The 19,908-nt window shown below is 36.9% G+C and overlaps 1 protein-coding gene across 1 annotated transcript in view; it reads right to left on the bottom strand.

The window, feature by feature from the left end:
- RUNDC3B (RUN domain containing 3B) overlaps positions 1–19,574 on the bottom strand; it is a 42,104-nt gene extending 22,530 nt beyond the window's left edge. The window contains exons 1-7 of the mRNA XM_071735162.1: positions 19,205–19,574; positions 14,189–14,304; positions 10,976–11,109; positions 8,014–8,099; positions 5,192–5,281; positions 2,375–2,455; positions 778–946 (exon numbers count right to left, since the gene is read on the bottom strand). Coding sequence (XP_071591263.1) covers positions 778–946; positions 2,375–2,455; positions 5,192–5,281; positions 8,014–8,099; positions 10,976–11,109; positions 14,189–14,304; positions 19,205–19,308 — 780 coding nt within the window. The 5' untranslated portion in view covers positions 19,309–19,574. The remainder of the gene's footprint in view (positions 1–777; positions 947–2,374; positions 2,456–5,191; positions 5,282–8,013; positions 8,100–10,975; positions 11,110–14,188; positions 14,305–19,204) is intronic.
- Between the last annotated feature and the right edge of the window lie 334 nt (positions 19,575–19,908).

The following is a 19,908-nucleotide window of genomic DNA, read 5'->3' as shown; positions in this document are numbered from 1 at the left end:
TTGCATTGTTCTCTGTAGCTGCAATACACTGTTATGAAAAAAAAAAACAACTGACAAGCACTTCACTTTTAAAAAGTATACTTCACCTTAACTTATGGTATTTTGGATGGTAGAGAGAAAACCTACCTTTGGTTTCAATAATAGTGCCCAATATGCCACATAAATTATTAAAATTGAATCAAAAAACAATCTTTCCCCCCCCTTTCCCATTCTAGATTGAAGCAGGTCTTAAAAGTATGTATTTTCTAAAAAACATTTCAGTATCTCTAGAGAAAATAGCTCTATTTTCATTCCTAGTTGGCTTACTTTGCTGATAATTTTTGTTTACTATAAGACTAAATGTTAAATTTTAACATCACTATCATTACAAAACCCTTCAACTGGCAGTCTATCTACATCATTAAAATTCTGTGGCCTCTAAGGAAGAGGAAAATCACATGGGCAGTCATGTTCACTCCAGCATTGGAATCTAACAGCTTCAGAGACACACTGCCAGTAACCCTGAAATTAGAAAAAGGAGCTAAAGCTTCTGCATTAGATTGCAAAATCTCCTATCTAAGTGATACTGCTATTATTGTTATTTTCTTCCCCCTCTCTTCAAACCCCATTTCCCACAAATTAACGAGCAAAGATGCTGAGCTACTCTGAGGATTGTAACATACAAGATCATTTACATACAGCTAAATAATTTTCAATACATTCTTTTGCCTTTACTTAAAAGTGTATGTTGCCAGTTGGCTGGTCATCAGCTTTGGCTCCATCACCCCCCATTTTTACCTTCTGTTCCAATGCAAGCCGATACTTCTGTTCTACCCTTTTGCATTTGTTGTACCAACTGTTTTCATCTGTGATGAAAGGAGGGCCAATGTTCTCTGGAGTGCTGCCTTCACTGCTACTACTGCCCAGCGTTCTTAGCTCTTCTTCATCACTGCTGATGCTGTCAGAACTGAAGGATCATATTTATTACCCAAATGAAAAGCTGTGGTTTTTAAAATGCAAATTCCCTTTGAAATTAAAGCATCACAGTTCTTGAAGCTATCTAAAGGCCTGTAAGCCAAAAAGAGTCAAAATGTTGGGATAGGATAGATCACCAAATACGACTTCTATTTCAAGTTTCAATTTGTAGAGACACCTAAAGAATACACAAAAATTTAGTTGTGATCTTAGTTAAATTTTCTTAGGCAAGTCAGGCAACTGTATGTGGGATACTCTCCTGGAATATAAAGAGCACCATCATCCTTTGCATATGTATCATTACAATGTGCTACCTAAGGAAGGGGTGATTTAATATTTCCTTCACAAATGCAAAGCAAAAACCAGTATCTGAAAATAAATCATACTGGTTTCTAAAAACACATAAAAATAAAAAAGTTATTGCCATTACATTAAAGCATGATAACTTTAAAGGAGAATGTACCTAGTTATAGCTAAGACCATGGATCTTATTTCCCAGAACACCTCTCCCTACACAGTATGCAGATTCACTGTTGCAATGTATGTGTTCTGCCAGAGAATTCAGACAGCTCTCCCAAATACAAGAATTTTATTTTAATCCAATGCCCAACTGAAATCTGTCCTTACAGATATGCTTAACACATTAACAGTATTCACTACTTTTAAAGTAGCAGTTCTTGCAAGGCCATGATCCTGCTGTGATGCAAATTCTATTTTAACTGGACCATGCAATTTGTCATGAACATGTAAGCTAATAAGAACTTCAAGAGAATAACAAGGATATCTCATGTTCACTTGTACAACTCCAAGACTAGTCCTAATTCCCCACTGCCTTCTTCATTTTTTCAAACAAAAATAGAATACATCCCATTAATTTCCACACTTTTTAGAAATGCCAAATTGTTACCTGACCTGCTAGTGCTCATTCTTGTTATTAATTATGATATAGTAGATCTGAGGAGCAAAATGTAACTGGAAGGTCAGATTTTATATGCAACTGCTCCTGATTTTCTATTATGTGCTTACTGCTCATATTACATACTGCTTATCTGTCACATCTTACCACTTACCAGGGCATACATAATTTTTATTTACAAAATACTAATAAGTTTATAGTTATACAGAAAATGCCCAAGAGAAAGGACAACTTAGTCTGGTGATGTTCAAAGGAAAAAAAGCAAATGTTTCATCCTGACCTGTGATTCTAATCCAAGTAAACAAAGTTAGCATTACTCACTCTGATGAACAATTCAATAATTCCACCAGTCTTAAGGAGCGAGGTAGTTAAGTGCACAGTTTTATATTTCAATGTGAATATTATTTTGAATGTGAATTGAAAAGTTAGAGGTCCAGTAGGAAGTAAAATTTTGCCAATTAAATAAAATCTTAAAAGCAATGGAGATGTAAAGATAAGGAGTACCTTGGGATGAACTTCAAATATGGTGTATAATCTATGACAGCTGGGTAGCTGCCATCCAGTCTCTCACCCTTCAGACAAAAACTGATAAAAGAGAAATGCTAAGATTAGAACAAGTAAATAAAATACAGTGACAGCTGATTTTACCAATATTAAATTTGATTTTTCTTAATTTTTTGTAGTAAGAAAGTCCTAAAGTATTTAATACTGAAATCCTACTCAGCTGAGGTAGACTGTTTAATATTAAATGAGAGTCACTTTAAATGAGACCACAACACAATGAAAACTCCAACAAACAGAAATTCTACATAATCATGAAATAGATCAGGACAAGTGATATGAATCCTATTTTTTTAATATTCACTTTTATTCTGAAAATACAGATGAACTTCAAGGGAACAACAGGGAAAAGAAAGTTGAAGCAAGAGAAAAAAGAGTTATGGACTAGCTTGGAATCTTTAGTATTTAAGTCCATTTAAAGTGTTTTCAGTGTGCCAATGTAACTTTATACTAATATGAAGTAAAAAATTAGTTCTAAAAATATTTTAGAATCTTTCTCCTTTCAAATTCTTTCTGGTGTAGTGCTGCAGGAAGATGAGTAGCTCTAATGAAACTAACTAACTTTCAGAAAATGCTCTTAAATGGCTGTACCTTTATAAAGCTCTCATATACACTGTATTCTTTTTGTACTGGATAAAAAAATATTGTATTAGATCATGTTTAACTGTCATGGAAATGACAAAATTAATTATGATTCCACAAGACTCATATTCCTCACTTCTCCTATCTCTGTCCTAAAAAAACAAATTCTAGCAAGACACAGTTTTTGCAAAGTTACAGTTTTGACAATGCAGTCACTTAAGCAGTATTTGGGAATACATCTGAAGGTATTGTTCCCTAAGCTAAGCAAACGAAATAATAAAAAACACCCCTGCAAACCAGATTCTGTTCTCATCTGGATTCTTCCATCTCCTCCCCAAAGTCCTACTTACAATTCCACAAAGATAAGTGAGTAAACACTTAAAAGAAACTGTTTGAACGAAAAAAAAAAAAAAAAAGTAAAAAATATCATGCAAAGAATGGTTTCAGTTTCCCAGATGTTCAAACCACAATACTACGTATTATATATGGCACAGTGGAAATGCTCATGTAGTACTATATTCTGACTTTTGTCCAGAATATTTCTCGGCTCTTAAAAGCTGCAATGACAAGAAACTTGGATGTCTCCAACAAAAGCCCATCATTCCTAAGCTCTCACATCAGTAATATGTACCACTGAGGCTTATGGAAGGCAAACAGTCAATTGATAATTATTTATGGGAGGATTTACATACTGCAGGCCTACTTTTGCTATGCTTCTTATTCATGTACAGCTATAGTACTTCTAAATACAGTGCTAATACAGAAGCAGTTTAATTTCATATAGTGTAAAAGGCTTAAACTAATAAAATCTGGTAAGATTTGAATTTGCTGTACGCCAAGCTAACTCTCTTATCATCCAGTTGCACAGCCAGATAACTAAATGCTCACTGCCACCAGACAGCACTCAATCCTTTTTAGTCTTCCTCTCTAAGCCTTAGGGTCCCACCATCTAAGCCACTAATAGGATGCTTCTGTGAACCAACCTAGCCAGCAACAAAAGAATTATCCTGTCCTCATTCTAGGCATTTTTTTTCACTAACAAGTTAAACTGGCTAATAGAAGAGTCCAATAAGCTTCAAAACTACTTTAAGGGTATGTAAGCAGGAGTAAATTTCCAAAGGTCTTTTGGTAACAGTCAATCACTCTACATCCAATGAGTCTATGAGCTGTTTTCTGCCAGTTTCTCTTTAATTGGTTTGTGACAAGCATTAATGTGGCTGCAGGGAATTTGTTAACAGTGTACTGCCAGGAGACTCGAGAGAAGCATTACAACTCCCCAGTGAAATAACTCCCCAGTGAAATCACTCCCCTGTGACTCTGTATGAGACTAAGTGAGCCCAGTCAGGTATATTAACAGGTCCATATACCAGCCAGGTTTGATCTCTTCATAGGCATGCTAGTCTTCATACCTTGCTGATGGTTTTTATTGGTTTGGGTTTGTGGTTTTTGTTTTCTTTTTTTTGGTGTTCATTTGTTTGGGAGGTTTTTGTTTGTTTTGTTAAATATATGTATACACACACACACACACACACACATATATAAATATCTATGCATATATACAAACACACACACCAAGATGTTTTTCCTGTTACCTAGGGTGTGCTTCCAACTTTATTACCCCAGAACACAATTAATGATGTAACAAAGCACAGAAAATCTAGCTAAAGGTTGAAAGATAAATTCATGTAGCCTGATACTTTGCAGTTCAGCTGTACTTAATTATAACACAAATATGAAACAGTCATTTGCAGGTTAAGCTTTTAAACTTTGGAAGTGCTGAAGTTAGTGACCCACACTTGTACACATACAGTTATACTGCTATCACTGAATACCAGGGCACAACCATGTACTCAGTCATACACCTTTCCTAGCAGTTTAAACAAAGCTTGAAAAAATTCAATTGTCTGTAAGTTTCACTTAATAGTTTTGATATATCTTCTGCAATTATACTTCCACTTCTTTCAGTGTTCTGATACCTGAAAGATGCTCTAATCATGCAGCTATGTAAACTATAGCATAATTCTGTCCTTGTCTAGAATAGCCATTCAAGATCTTTCTGTCCCACCCCTTCCTTCCCTCACACATTTTGTCTCTGGAACTATCAAGTGATTCTAAAAGTGTTTTCCATTTTGCATTAGTTTCTCTGAGAATTTTTTCATGAAGTATGCAATTATATACCTGAAATCAATTGCATTGAGTCCCAACAGCATACCAGCAAGCATATTTGCTTCTTCACCAAGAACAACTGCTCCATCTTCATAAAATCTCCTTCAAAAAAAATAGTTAAGTTAATAACATTTTCTCTCAAATAATTATGTTTTTCACAGTTACACAAAACCGAAAAAGTCCACTTTAATTAAAAACAAGTCATATGAATGCCAGTGGCATTCCTACTTCAGTTCAAATAAAGCAAACCAATAAACTGCACAGCACAGACCACCACAATCTTAGAGCACATAAAAATTTAGACGTGGGCAAAAAGAATTTATATTAGCCCTAAGAAATAGTAAAACAGAGTGAACAAAATGCAAAGAAAATTCTGAAGTTATCTTATGCTTTACTGCTGAAAGGTCACTATAATTCACCTGAGGAAGCATTACATGAGGAGAGAGGGAAACCAAGAGCTGTCCAGAATCAAAGGCAAGGCTGAAAGGTCACTTACAAGCAACTGAGAGGCACAGACCATCTGTAGATTCTAGAATGTACGACTGCAAGAAGGTGCCAGGCTATTTAATGCAACCTGTCTTTCAGACAAATATCAGCAAGAGTGCTCCATTTCTTTTAAGAAGTGCATGAAAACACTGGGATGGCTCAGTGAGAGCATGAGTTGGCTGCTTGGTGAACATCCAGAGAAGACATATTTTGAGGCATAGTTCCAAACACTGAACTATGTTATAATGCACTGTCAGAAGTCCCACTTGTGCATTTCCATAACAGACATCCATGTACTACAAAGGAAACAAGTTGTCCAAGACCTTGTGTGTTCTCAGTGGAAGCAAGAAATCTGGAAGGCTTCCCCTGGAAGGATGATGATTACAGTCTTGACACTGAGGCCATGCTGTTCGGACTCAGCTCTCTACCTTCTGACTTCAGCAAGGGCACCAGGAGGCTGAACTGGCCACTGCTTGAGACAAAATACTGATCTACATGGACTTCACAGCTTGATTACAGCTGATTCAGTAGAAGCTGATTACAAACCATCTCCCTGGCATTTGTAAAATCTTTGCCAGGTACCAATCTGTGCTGTGCTCAGTTTATATTGTAAAATGGTGCCTAGGAAGTAATCACACAAAAAAGACAGGACATTCTTGCAATGGTAAGATGTAGATATGAATCTGAAAATGGCAATGTTTCTTAAACCAGTCACAGAACAGCCAGCAGCCCCCTGGGAAAACTCACAAATCTTCCAGTGTTATGCAGTTGACATCTTGCAACAGAACAGTCTAGCTTTACCTGTTCTGAACAATTTGTTAGAAAAATAATTGTGTTTCCAGTCTTACTCCAACCCCCTTCCAAGTGTGATAAGCAGATCAAGCACTAATAATGTGCTGCTTCATCAAGGGACTAGCCCTAAACACATCAAAATTTAAGAAGAGCTAGCTGTAGGATTGATAAATCTCATATTTGACATATGCACATATAACATATGAAATTTATATAAATATTAATATGCATAGAGCACAATACAAACTTTTAAAAATGTGAAGCATCCCCCCAAAAATCAGGCCAATTATTAGGTATTCAAATTCCCAAAAGAAAAAGAAAGCATGTCCATTATTACTAGTGGATTTGAAATAGGAATTACCAAGCTCTGAAAATGTAACTTTTATATCCATCAGATGTATTTAAAATATTACTTCAAAAACAAACTTACTATGTTTGGAATGCTGGTTATTTTGGTTGTTTCCAAAAGCTATGCCATTGAAGGAATATACAAATATATTAAAACTTTTCCTGTTCAAATAAATTAATTTGAAACTGCTATTAAAATAATACCACCAGCATCCACTAGCAAATAAATTGCACTACTAAACAGAGACAAAGAATGCACTGTTTAACTACATGGTTGATGACCTTCCTCCTCCTCATAAACTCATGTGACTTTTCAGTTTCAGGCAACAAATCTTTTCCAGAAATCTTTTTTTTTATGAGCTTCTCATCTACTGGGAACCTCAATAAAGTGGGACATTTACCTAGTGGTGTTTCAAAATCACCTAAATATTGGCAAAATATATGGAGATTTGTGGACAAACAGTATTACAAACAGAAATAATATTCTAAATGAACAGCAGTCCTTAAAAAGAAACTTCTTATTTTTAACAGTCCATTCAGTATGTCTAGAAGTTTTAGAGTCCAACACAGGGTACCACAACATGACATGGTACAGACTCATAAATCTACAAAACACCAGATAAAGCATCATCTTATAATGACATCATCTAGAACCTGTCCAAAACTGCTAGAGTCTTTTCTATAGCAAAGCATACTCTTGTCCATAATAGCTTTTACCATTAGAAGGTACAACAAAAATCTGTTACACATTTTTCATTTGCATCAAGAATCTTAGCTATGCCAGATCACTAATTCTGTCTTTCTATATTTCTCAAAATTTTCTTCCTTTCCTCTTCAAGAAGAGTTCCTATAAAAATATTTTTAGCAAGTGTGTAGGGTTGTATGTCAAACATACCTAACTTTGAATGAAACATTACATCTTCTATCCTTATCACACTACCATTTCAGAATAAGTTCCTTCTTCAGAGATGTTTTCTTCTCTTCTGACCTTTCAAGAATTCCAGACTTGTTCCACAAAGGGATTTTCAATTTTGCAGTTTTACCCATGCTAAAATCCAATTAGTTGATACGAACTCCAGCTATGTTACAGCTCTTTTACTAGTGACACACTTTCCTATACAAACCAAGTAGAATATTCACTTTCAAATTTAAGTCCCTCACTTAAGCAACATTTGCTAAAATATTGCTAAAATAAAAGTCTTGAAGACCTGGTTGTTTTGACGTCTCTCAGAGCTGTGGAAATATATTCAGACAAATGCTTTTCCATAAGTGCTACTCTGATCCAGGCTCGACCCTGCAAGAGATCATATATTGAAATATTATAGAATGAAACAGTTAATTTTACACTGAAAATTTATACAGTTGACTTACCTAGGTGAAATGAACAGATTAACAAAATTACCACTAAACTGAAATTGTTGCCAAGATGCACTTCATTATAATAATAAAGAAAATAGAAAATGCATTCTTATAGATAAACTTTATTGCAAACTAAAGTTCTCAAAAATTTAAGGGAAAAAAAAGTATTTTGCTTAAATTATATACTTGATACTTTTGAAAATCTTGTGTAAGTAAGTGACAGCAGATCAGGGCAGAAAGCTTTTCATTTTAAAGACAGTAGTATTGGAAGTATCAAATCAGTCCTGCTTTAAAGCAGCAATAACACACCCTACCCTCAAGATGATTTAAGTAAGGACTAATTCTCTGCATTCATTCAAGTATTTCTGGGGTCTGTTAAAAATTATTATTAAATAGTATTAATTAAAATAAATTAAATTAAAAATATTAACTAAAAATACATACTAAAAGCATGTCACTGGTTATATAATTCACAAATTATTCCCCCCCTCCTCAGTAAGGACATCATTCTAGAATGTACACGTAATATACAAGAACAAAATAAAATCTAAGAGCCCTAAAACTTGAAGTCCAAAAGCATAAGCAATAGCTTCAAAAATGACCTGTGTTTACAGGTCTGCTGCACAGGATTTTAATCTACAAGAGAGAGTCACTTCACGTGTCTGCCATATTTATGACTTTCAGTTTGAGAATTCCATGAACATTTCTTGTAACCTGTATAAATTTACAAATAGTTATGTAAGTAGTAAGACATTTTTCTGCTTAATATATTTGGTGTTTATTGACATCTAGGTGAATATCACTATAGACATCTTACCAAAACTACCTGTAGTTTATCTGCATACCTGCCTTTATGTTGCAGTTATATAGAACATGATTTAAACAGTCAAACCCTGATGATGATGATGCTTAGCTGACAACTAAAGCCTATGCAGCTCCAGTGAAACCAGGGGTAACTATCACTGACAAACCCTACTGAGAGCTTCCAGGCTGAAGCAGACACCCACTTGGCCCATCAGTAAAACGGATGCATACCACTGGTATTTGTGTCAACACATCTCCAACCTTTTCAGATATGGACATCCAAAATGCTCCCACACAAACCTTTAAAAATTCAACAAGGCTCTCCACACCTGAAGCACAAAGCAGCTTCTTTGTTCGCTGTCTGGCATGGAGTTTTCCACAGAGCAAAAGAAATTTTTTATTTATGAGTATTTCAGAAAATAGCTCTGCATCTTTGCATCTTCTAAATTGAAATATTCATATATATTAAAATCTTGGAATTCAGAAAGACCTTTAAAATAAATCTTGAATATAAGCAATACAATGAACATAAGCCTCTTTGGGAAGTGTCTGGAAATAAGTTCTCCAAATCATCTGAATTTCCAGATCTCAACATAAGCAACAAGAAAAGCTGAAAAAATTGAATTATCGGTCTACTACTCCAGTATGTTGAGTGCTAGGAATAGCATGTAATATTCTGGATAGAAAAAACAACCAATTGCTTTTTGTCATAGAATTTCAAATGTTTCACAGCTTTCATACAAATTACAGATATGTTTATTATACGAAATTAAAACCTGAGTCTATACAAAAGAAGGAAACAACAAGTAAGCTGTTCTGCAATACTATGGATCATTACAATGGCTGCTCAAAGATCTGAGAGATTCATGGTGCTGCTTAATCTAAGCATCACTTTTATTGAAGAAAAACATGGGTGCATAATTAACAAGTCAAGCCCCTGAAAAAGACTAAAATGTTTTTTGCATACAACAAGCTAAATATTTCTACTTCACCAATTAAACCAACTGTGAATAATTCAGAGTACAATAAAAATCTGGAACTACGTGTTTTTTGAAATAGCCATGGAACATATCTCTGATGTTTGGTCAAACAATTGATTCAAATTCTTTTAGGAACAAAAGGAATTAAGAACATCAATTTTTGCATGCTTTTCTATTTTCTACTTTTTTTGCACGCTTTTCTACTTTCTACTACACTTTAAAGTCAAAAGGTTCTCAGTTACCAACTGAAACTGCTTTACACAGAAATATGAGTTATTGAGAAGCATTCCAATCTAGTAAAAAGAACTGTAAACACTGGCCAACAGTACCTTTTAAGCTATTGGCCTGTATCATCTCACACTATTAGGACTTAAAGATAGGTCAGTTTAAAGCTTATTTTCATTCAGCACATATGCATATAAACACATTAAATTGTTACTTCCTCAGTGTTTTCATCACATTTATAATCAGGAATATAATTTCTATACAAGTCTTTTAAAACAATGTATCTTTATTAGTAAACAAAGATATTAGAAGCTTCCTGTACAACCACACCAACTCCAGAGCTGATCACACCTTTTCTATTAGTGCATAATTACATACAAAATAAAATTATATGTCAGTTAGGGGAAAAAAGTAATGAAATTTCTACAATGTAAAAAAAATTTCAGGCATGCCTATATGAACTTGATTTCCTCCAAAACAGATTTATTTAAGTTTGAAAACATGAATGCAAGCATTTTACAACAGAGCACGCTCACTCTCAAGAGAACTTGAGATTTATTCTACCGAATAACAAATTTAAAAGGAAAGCCATTCAGATTTGAGTGTTTTTTTTAAAAAGTAAATATTAGGTACATATTAGGTATTATTAGGTACATATAAAAAAAAAATCATAGTTTCCAACAATGAAAAATTCTGTGGGGCAAGCTTAGTAATATGTTTTTCTTCTGGGCACAGAAATGTCAGCGCTATTTTACACAGAACAATGTAATTAAAAACTAAATTTGACCTTTCTTTTCCCTACCTTAGCTCTAGAAGAAGGGACATTCTCCATGTTCTCAATACTGCAGATGCAATTGTGAGAGACTTTTCGGCAAGCTACTCGAATGTAGTCCCAGAAACTACGAGGACTTTCATAGCCAAACCAGGTGATCTGACCTTAAGTCAAAATACAAGATATGTAAAATTTATTAAGCTACCTCGCTGCTTATTTGAGATAAACACAGTTATTTCCTTAAAGGGTGGCTGCACCAATGGGATTTTAGAAGAGAACATCCATGAATTTCTACTGAAAACTAGCTCACAAATGTAAAAAAAAATTGCATTATGCATTTCACTCTGGTTTGAAACTGATGTACAATGGCAAGATTTGGGCTTCTGTGTACATATATGTATTTTGCTGTATTCTTCCTTGCTAGCATGCAACAATTATACTGAAGAGCTTTTCAACTGACTCTTAAATCACAATTGAGCCCACACTCTTGTGACTTAAAAATCCAATGCAAGAAGTATTTGTCATTTGTTTTAGGCAGTACCACACATTTCATTAATGCAGTTAGGTGAAGAGAATTTTATACTTGAGAAAAATCAATTTTATATTTATATACATGCATACATACAAAAAACTCTCAACTGTGCAGATAGGTTTTCTCCAGAATTCCCTATTATCTAGGTCACAGAAAAGTCTTCTACCCTGCAAAAAATAATTTTAGTACAACTTTTTGGTCACAAACTGGTATATTAGTCTTCTGAGGAATTTCTGCAATGTTCACTCTCATTTTGGGCCTACAGAACAGGTCATTAAAAAGCTACAGTAGTTCATAAACCAAGTATTCCAAGACGATTTCAAACTCAGTTAAGACTTTTTTCTATAAGAGAGAAGGCAAATGTGTTAAACTACAAATTACACAATAGCCCTATTATTCCTTTTTAGCCAAAATCGTAATAAGGTTACTGACGTGTGTATAAATATTAAAACTAGTAACAAAAGGTGATCTGCTGATAGCATTATTGCACCAAATAAAGGACTGCTACAGCTATATGCTTAAACTCTATTTTTTCCTGACAGTAGTGCCTTCAGCTCTTGTTTCCTAATCTACCTTTTTCACCCCCATTATATCTCCATTACCTCTATTTTAACCAGCAGACTTGTTTCTCTCAGGATGTGAAGCATCACAAGCTGCATCTCATGCAAAAACCCCTCCTGTCTCACCTGTGACCTAGACCTGAAAGCTCAAACTGTCTTCTGCAGACATAATTCATACCCTTTCCTTTTGTAACCACTGCTTATGTCTGAGTTATTAGAATTCAGACAATTCTGTGTAATAGAAAATATATTAATCATTGCTTAAAAAAGAGAAACTCCATTAAACAGCAGGTAGTGCTTTTTTTTCCTCATAAGTATCTTATAAAAGTACACTAAGAAAAGTAAACTTAGCCCTAATGCAAATGAATACTTCTTTTTTGTGTTTTAATTCTTCCTTCCTTTCCCAGCACTTCTGAAAAAAAGTCAATGATTAAAAATCGTTATTTGCCATCGCCTTAAGACAGTAAAGGTCTATATACTCAAACTCTCAAATCTGGATCATCCGTTTAACTACACTGCAAGGGGATTATCCTGACAACTTTAATACAATGAAGCCATTTATCTCACCATAGACAAACTGATCATAATGTTTAGTGTGCTTTAAAACACTTTGTACAACCCACTGCAATCACCATTCTGCTTTTATAGTGTGCTCCTACTGACATCAAGTATATATTCAGAATTTATCACTCACTTCCAGCAATAAAATGCAGTTTCTTTCATGCTCTAGATTGTATAATATATACCCTCTTAAAAATTGAGTTACCATGGTCCATTTTGAATCTGTTTCCCTTTCAAGTTTTTAAAGAATAAAAGAACTACTTGCAGTGATCTAGCTTATTTCCAAAACACTCCCTGTTTCCAATAGATTACCCTTTTTACATATTTTTATTCAAATCTGCAAACCTAGAAAATCCTACTGATAAGTACAAGGGGGAGAATGAAACAACAATTTAACTTTGGTTTTTCTTCATTTCTTGTTTGAAATAATTATTTACTTGCAAATTCCATTTGCCAATCTGTCAAGGTTTCTCCTCTGTATTGCTGGTCCTGAATAAGTGACTGTGAACTAACAGCATGTTGGGGGGGAAAAATAATAAAATTCATCATTTTTGCTCAAACATCACTGAAGCTGGGGGAGAAGGAGAAAAAAAGAGCACTTTCCCTGCAGTGTCAAGTTGCTAAGTACCCTTAATCACTCCAATAATCTTTGTCAAAATGTGACAAACCCTATGTTCCCACCCCACTGCGTGATTTTTTTTTACCCTCTCTGACAGAGCAACAGCAGGTAGTAATTCTGCTACTCAAATGTCAGCCTACACACAATATTGTTCACAAAGCTTACTTATGAATATTAAAAAGCAAAAGTATGAAAAAGGAGTAGATTATCATATTACACATCTATATTTAGATCATTATGATGTCCCTCAATTTCAGAAACTGTACACATTACTGAGAAAAAGGAGAAGAAGCTTCCAAAGTCTTTTTCTAGAGACTTTTACTGCTATGGCACACTCTATACTTTTAGCAAAGCAGCTTCCTCTACAACAATCAGAAAATGCAAGCGGACATTTTTTTAATTAGAACAACATCTGATCCAATACAAGATAAAAATTAACAACTGATCTTTCTCAAAAGCAATTTAATCCAGGTCCATAACATTTCAGTAACAAAACCCAGCTTCTCTAGAGGGACCGAGGGGCAGAAATTAAAGGAATTAAACACACTACCTGGAAAAAAGACAACAAAAGCAGAGAAAGTAGAAAGAAAAGGGAACAGCACCACAAATACATTTTCTGTAGCTTCTCTAAAGCAGAAAGCACTACAGATGTCTTTCAGACTCATACTCTTAGGACACAGCCTTATCATAAAACAGAAAAGCAGACAGCGCTCAGCACCATGGCAACATTCACTTGCTTAATTACCAGCCGAGAAGGCTTGCAACAAGAACACTGGAAACATCTTTCACCAAAAAAATCTCCTTTGCAGTAATGCAAAAAATCAGGAAGGTAACAGCAAAACTGCAAACACACAGGAAAGCCAGCACCTTCATTTGGCATCAAGGAGTTTCTACAGATGTACACTGATTTCATATAAACAAATTAAAAACATCACCAAAAACATCACAAGTCAGAAAGTTAATCAACATACCTTTCAGTCGATGACTTAAAATCTGTTCTAGAACTGCTGCAAAATTATTAAATTCAGGGGAATTGTCATCTACAGTCTCAAAACAGGAACGGTCAATCAGAGTCTTGACTGAAAACCTAGCAAAAGAAAAAAAAAAGTACAAAACAATGGCAAATTAAATGGATATTGCCCCTCTAGAGCAGGACAGTATAAACCAAGAGAGCAAAGAACCAGAGAAACACCTTGATTTCAAGAACAGTCAAAATACACAAACACCTACCACATAAAAGCCTGGAAATATAATCATCATTGTTGGTCTTAGGAATAAAGCCTTAAAAACAAAGATAAAACAAAAAATCTCACACTTTCTGCATAGGAAGGAGTTAATGAATTTCTAATTTCTAATTAATTTCCTCTGCTCTTAACTATATTAATGAAGCTGTAGAAAAACTGAAAACTATCCAACATAAATTCCTCTTCACTATCCTTCTTTTTGCCTGACATTTCATCAATGCTCCTTTCATTCCCAAAATCCAAGCTCAAGAATCAGAAGTATAAACTTTATCCTGTCATGAGGCTGCCCAGTGAGGTTGCAGAGTCTCCTACTCTAGATGCTTTCAAGACCCATCTGGACAGGTTTCTGTGTGACCTGCCCCAGGTGATCCTACTCTGGCAGGTGGTTGGACTCAGTGATCTCCAAAGGTCCCTTTCATGTAACGATGCCTGGTTTTCCCCTGTTCTGTGCCCTACTTAAAAGATCACTGGTTCATACTGTATGGGATATAGATATACTCAAGAAAAAACACTTAAAAGCAATTCATATACACTACTAAAAATCACACAGAGGTGATTTTATTTATTTTCATGCAATCAAATTGAAGAAAAAAAAAAGGATATCTAAAGATATCTTAAACATTCAATAATTTTTAAATACCTAAGGTCTGATTAGCAAATCCAGCCTATCATCATTAATTTTAAGGGCTCATATTACTGCTACGCTGCAGAAATATTTTGAGGGATATTAAAAAAATTCTTTAGGAAGAAATCCTGTGTTGCCTTTTTTTTTTTCTTTTTCTTCTCCAGTAGTACAGATAGGCAAACCTATCTCTAAGTGTAAGTTAAAAGTCAAACACTTTTTGCATGATATTCACACTTCAACATGTTTACCACACAAATTGGGAAAAAGGATTTAAGTTATGTAGAAGTGATGCCTTCAAAAAAAAGGTAACCCTGGAAACACTGGATAAGCAATTTTACTCAGTCATTAAAGATGCCTCATAGTTTTTTTTCCAATGTACACTACCACCAACTCCCTCCCCGCCCCCAAAAAAAGAAAGCCCATGTTCTTACACAGGTACATGAAGCCACCTGGGGACTGAAAGTCAAGAAAGAAAAGGTCAGGTCTAAAGTACACAAGAGCTATGAAGAAAAAATGTCCAGGTACGTAGAGTTAGAAATAATTATTTCTTGTTTCACTTTGTTGCTCCCAACTTCATCCTCTCTCCACTAAACTGTTACAGCAGCATTGCCCCCTAGGGCAAGTCTAGATAGACTTCTGAAGAGAGAAATTTTAGTAAAAGGGTATGAAAAAATTAAGTGGCTTAAAACCAAAATTTTAGAAAAGGCAATTTTTGGTGGACTATAGGAGCAGTGGAGTAATCCAGATGCAATGCCTGTTGATTCAAGACTCTAAAAAACCTCTGGCTTTAATCCAATCATTTCCCACTGTGTCTCTGCAACAGTAGGGTTGTTTTGATGGTTTTGGGAGCATTCTTTTTTTTCATATAGTGAAAAGACTCCACTATCAGTGTTTCAAAACAAACTTTCAGATTCCAATTCCTACATGTTGTTCTCTGTCACAAATCTAATCTTGCTTGAGCCAAGAAAAAGATGTAGAAACCATAGTATCCTCTTACCTTGAAAAGATCTGAGCTATGCAAGAAGGAAACATTCTTAACAAGAACAATTTATAGCAACCATTCTGGGGTTGGTTGTTCCACTGCTTTGCAAGGTGCACAAGAATGTTTCCCAAATGTCTTGAATAACTCCAAACCAAAGATAAATCTTTTGTGGATACAACCCTGGTCCACAGGGTTGGAAAATAGGCTTATTTGCAAAACAGCAACAAGACTGATCAATAAGCAAATAGGCAGAAAAAATGACTGCTATCAGATTTTCACTTTTCATTGTCAGATTCTCCTCATCCATTTTCAAATATATGGAAGCATTTTTGTCAAATTCATTTAACTTACAATTTCGAAAATGTCATTAAAATATAATTTTAAAGAATGTAAACTATTAATATAGAATAATCCCAGGATTATAAACTAATATCCCTTACGCTGGCAAATGTGGCTGGGACATGAAACCAGGGAGTTCAACTAAGGGTCAATGTCACTGCAACAGAACCTAAGCATATTAGCAAAATCACTATTTTAAAATACATTTCCTGACAGATCAATTCTATGTTAACATTCCCTATTTAAGCTATTACCCTCACTTCCAAGGCCCATCTCTACTTTTTGCTAGTCCTGTATCTGTTTAGAATATTTATTACTTATTGTAACAAAAAAAACTTAAAAATTATTGCAATTTATATAATGGTTGTGCATTTACACAAACATAACCATGTATCTTCACATGCTATTTGTTTATGAAACAAATTAACATTATTTCCCATGGCTACAGTGCCACTCAACATTTTAGTGGAAACATCCTGCTCTTTCCAAAGCTGTATATATGAGAAACTATCCACATCCACATGAGTTAGGTATCATCACTGTAAAAAAAAGAATAAAAACCCAAAGCCTGGTTTACTACTAAGTAAAAATCTGCTAAACTGAGCTTTAACAAAATTAGTTCCTTGAATTACCAGAGACCATTAACAGGTGGTAATTCAGAAGACTGTCTTCCTTGTGATCTCTCTCCTCCACTAGGCAGAAAGCCACATCATCCAAATTTGATCAAATAAATTAATTGGAGCTATTTTTAGCAGAAATATGCCACATTCTCATAGGACTTTAATAGGAAATAGCTATGAATTTGGCTGTTCCCAACAATAAAAATAATAGAAAATATGTAGTAACAGTAAAATACAGAAATATTTTAAACATTTACATCGGCATAAAAATACAAACAATGTATGCACATCATAGCAATACTTTTTCCTCATAATCATTTCCAAATTTCAAGGTGTATTCACAAACCACGAACTTCAAGTTTTGTGAATATATAACAAAGTAAAATGCTTTACTGAAAACAATGAAAATTCACAAGTTTCAATAGTTTTTTCCATAGCTCTTTATTTTGTACATATTTGAGTGAATTCCCTCAGATTTCTAAGCACCTTTAAACATCTTACAGCATCATTTCAACAGCAGGACAAGGACATAAAGAGAGTGAAAAATAAAATATAAGAGTACAGAGTACAGAAGAGTTCCACTCAAATGAGAAGGCAAAAAAAAATAGCAAGCTCTGTGGAATACAATATACCTCTCCAAAAAGAACTGTTTGTATCCTGTACAATTATGTCATTACTTGATAAAGCTGTTGTTTCCCCAAGCCTATAAACTGGCAATAGCTTTATCAATGTAACAATAATGAAACTGAAAACTTCTGTTTCTTTTATTTTCTCTGCTTCACCAAGTTTTTTGTTAAACTTTTTTGTATCTCTTTATCACAGGTAAATGCAGAGGTATATATAACAGCCTGGAAAAACAGAATAGTATTGATGTCACTCTGCAATCCAGATACTGTGGCTTGAAGGAATATTGAAGCAAATTCCAGTCAGCAGATAGATGATAGTTACACTTTGGAAAACACATTATACAAGGTGCAAGGGAAAAAAAAAAAAAAAAAAAAAAAAAAAGAAAAGCGCAAACCCACAGAAAAATAAGAAACTTAAGACTTAAAATTATATCATAACTCACATGCATTTGTTGAAGACCTCCTCCAAATAATATTCAAATTAGTTTGATAACTGAAAAATCTAGCAATTGAAACAAGTGAACTACCAGCTATGCTACTAGCATATTCGTGCATTTAAAAGTTTGCCATGATACAGTGGGCCAGTATCTGCACATTTAGCAACACTGCATGAATTTAACGACAGCAGTAGAAATATTTAGAATAAAAGCTACAGGAAGTATTATTAAGCTTGTATAAGCTCAGCACCAAAATGCTGAAAAAAAAATTTTAATACAGTAGATCTAGCCTGTACTGCAGATCTCCTGATCTAGATTTTGGAGATAAAAATACCACCTGAACGTAGCCTCCTCGGGACTGCTCTTGCGGTACCAGCGCGTTAGCAAGAACGCACGGTCAGCCACTTCTACAGCAGCTTGGAAGAACAGTCTCAGGTTTGACTTCACGTCCAGGAACTAAGTCTAAATTTTAAAAGCGGCCGCACCGTGGCAATTCAAGAGAAAAAGACGCTACACCAATTCTATTTGAACGAAGATGAAAACCTCAGTTCAACCCTGCTGAGAGCTCGGTCTGCCCCGCCTTTCGCCCAGAAATGCAACCAAGGTGCCTAAAACAAACCTCTCCCTCCCCTGCACAGAGAAAAAAAAACCAACAAAACCCACCCAAACATTTAATGCTCCGACGCACCGGTGCGGCCGGCGGCGCTGCCAGGTGTGCCCCGGCCCCTCGGCTGCCGCCGGAACACTCCTCACACGACCGCTCCCGGAGGAGCTGAGTCAGGATGGGGGAGGCTGCTGCCTCCCCGCTACGTGCCCCGGAGTCTCACAGCCTCTCGGAGGCCGACACCCTCTCGGCCTCCCCCTGTCAGGGCAGCCGCCGGCTGCGGGGATCGCCGGCTGCGGGGATCGCCGGCTGCGGGGATCGCCGGCTGCGGGGATCGCCGGCTGCGGGGATCGCCGCCCACGCTCCCGCCCTCGAGCGGCAGCCACGAGCAAGGGCCGCGCGTCCCCTCATGACCGCGGAACGGAGCCCCCAGGCAGGGCCACCAAGCTGCCACAGCGGCGGGAGGAGCTGCCCCCTCAGGCGGGGGCCGGGCAGGGCCCGATGCCTCACCTGCAGACCGTAATCAAGTTCCGCCTTTCCACCGCGGCGTTGCGCGACGAGACGCTCTTCCTGCGGAGGGAGACGTTGAGCCCCCCTAAGCCGAGGGACGCCATCCCCGCTGGGGGCAAAGTGAAGCCGCCGGAGCTGGCGCGGAGCCTTTGTTCCCGGCCTCCCGGTCTCGGGGATGCTGCGCCTGCCGCCGCCGCACGCGGAGGAGGCGGAGGCCCTCGTGCTTTCCCCGCCCCTCCTCCGACCGCCCGGTCCGTACCGGAGGATCTCCCCGAGGCAGGCAGCGGGTCGGGCGAGGAGGTGCCGGGGTCCCCGCGGCGGGGGCGGCTCAGTTCCCCACCGGCAGCCGGGCAGCCACAGCGCCGCAGAGCGCCGGCGCCGCCAGCCAATCAGCACGCGGGAGGGGCGCGGCGCCACCAGCGGCCGGGGCGCGCGGCGCTAACGGTCCGAGGGCAGGAGGCGGCGGGAGGGCGGCCCCGGCCCCGTCCCTCTCCCCACCAGGGGAGGAGGAGCGCCCCGTAAGGGCAGGGCTGGGCGGGGTGATTATAGGAGACCTCCTGCTGCCTTCTTCAGCCCAGCGCCCCTGTCCCCTCGTTTACCTTCCCGTCTTCTCACTCAGTACGTGCCTATGGGGTTCGGGACCCCCAAATGAAATCGCCGTCTGTGAAATGTTGGGCTACTGTCCTTCCCTGTTCTCAGCAAGC

Source organism: Heliangelus exortis, chromosome 2 (genome assembly GCF_036169615.1).
Source record: "Heliangelus exortis chromosome 2, bHelExo1.hap1, whole genome shotgun sequence".
Classification (NCBI taxonomy): Eukaryota; Metazoa; Chordata; class Aves; order Apodiformes; family Trochilidae; genus Heliangelus; species Heliangelus exortis.
Note: the sequence above shows the minus strand (reverse complement) of the source record. Positions and strands in the feature narration are given on the sequence as shown.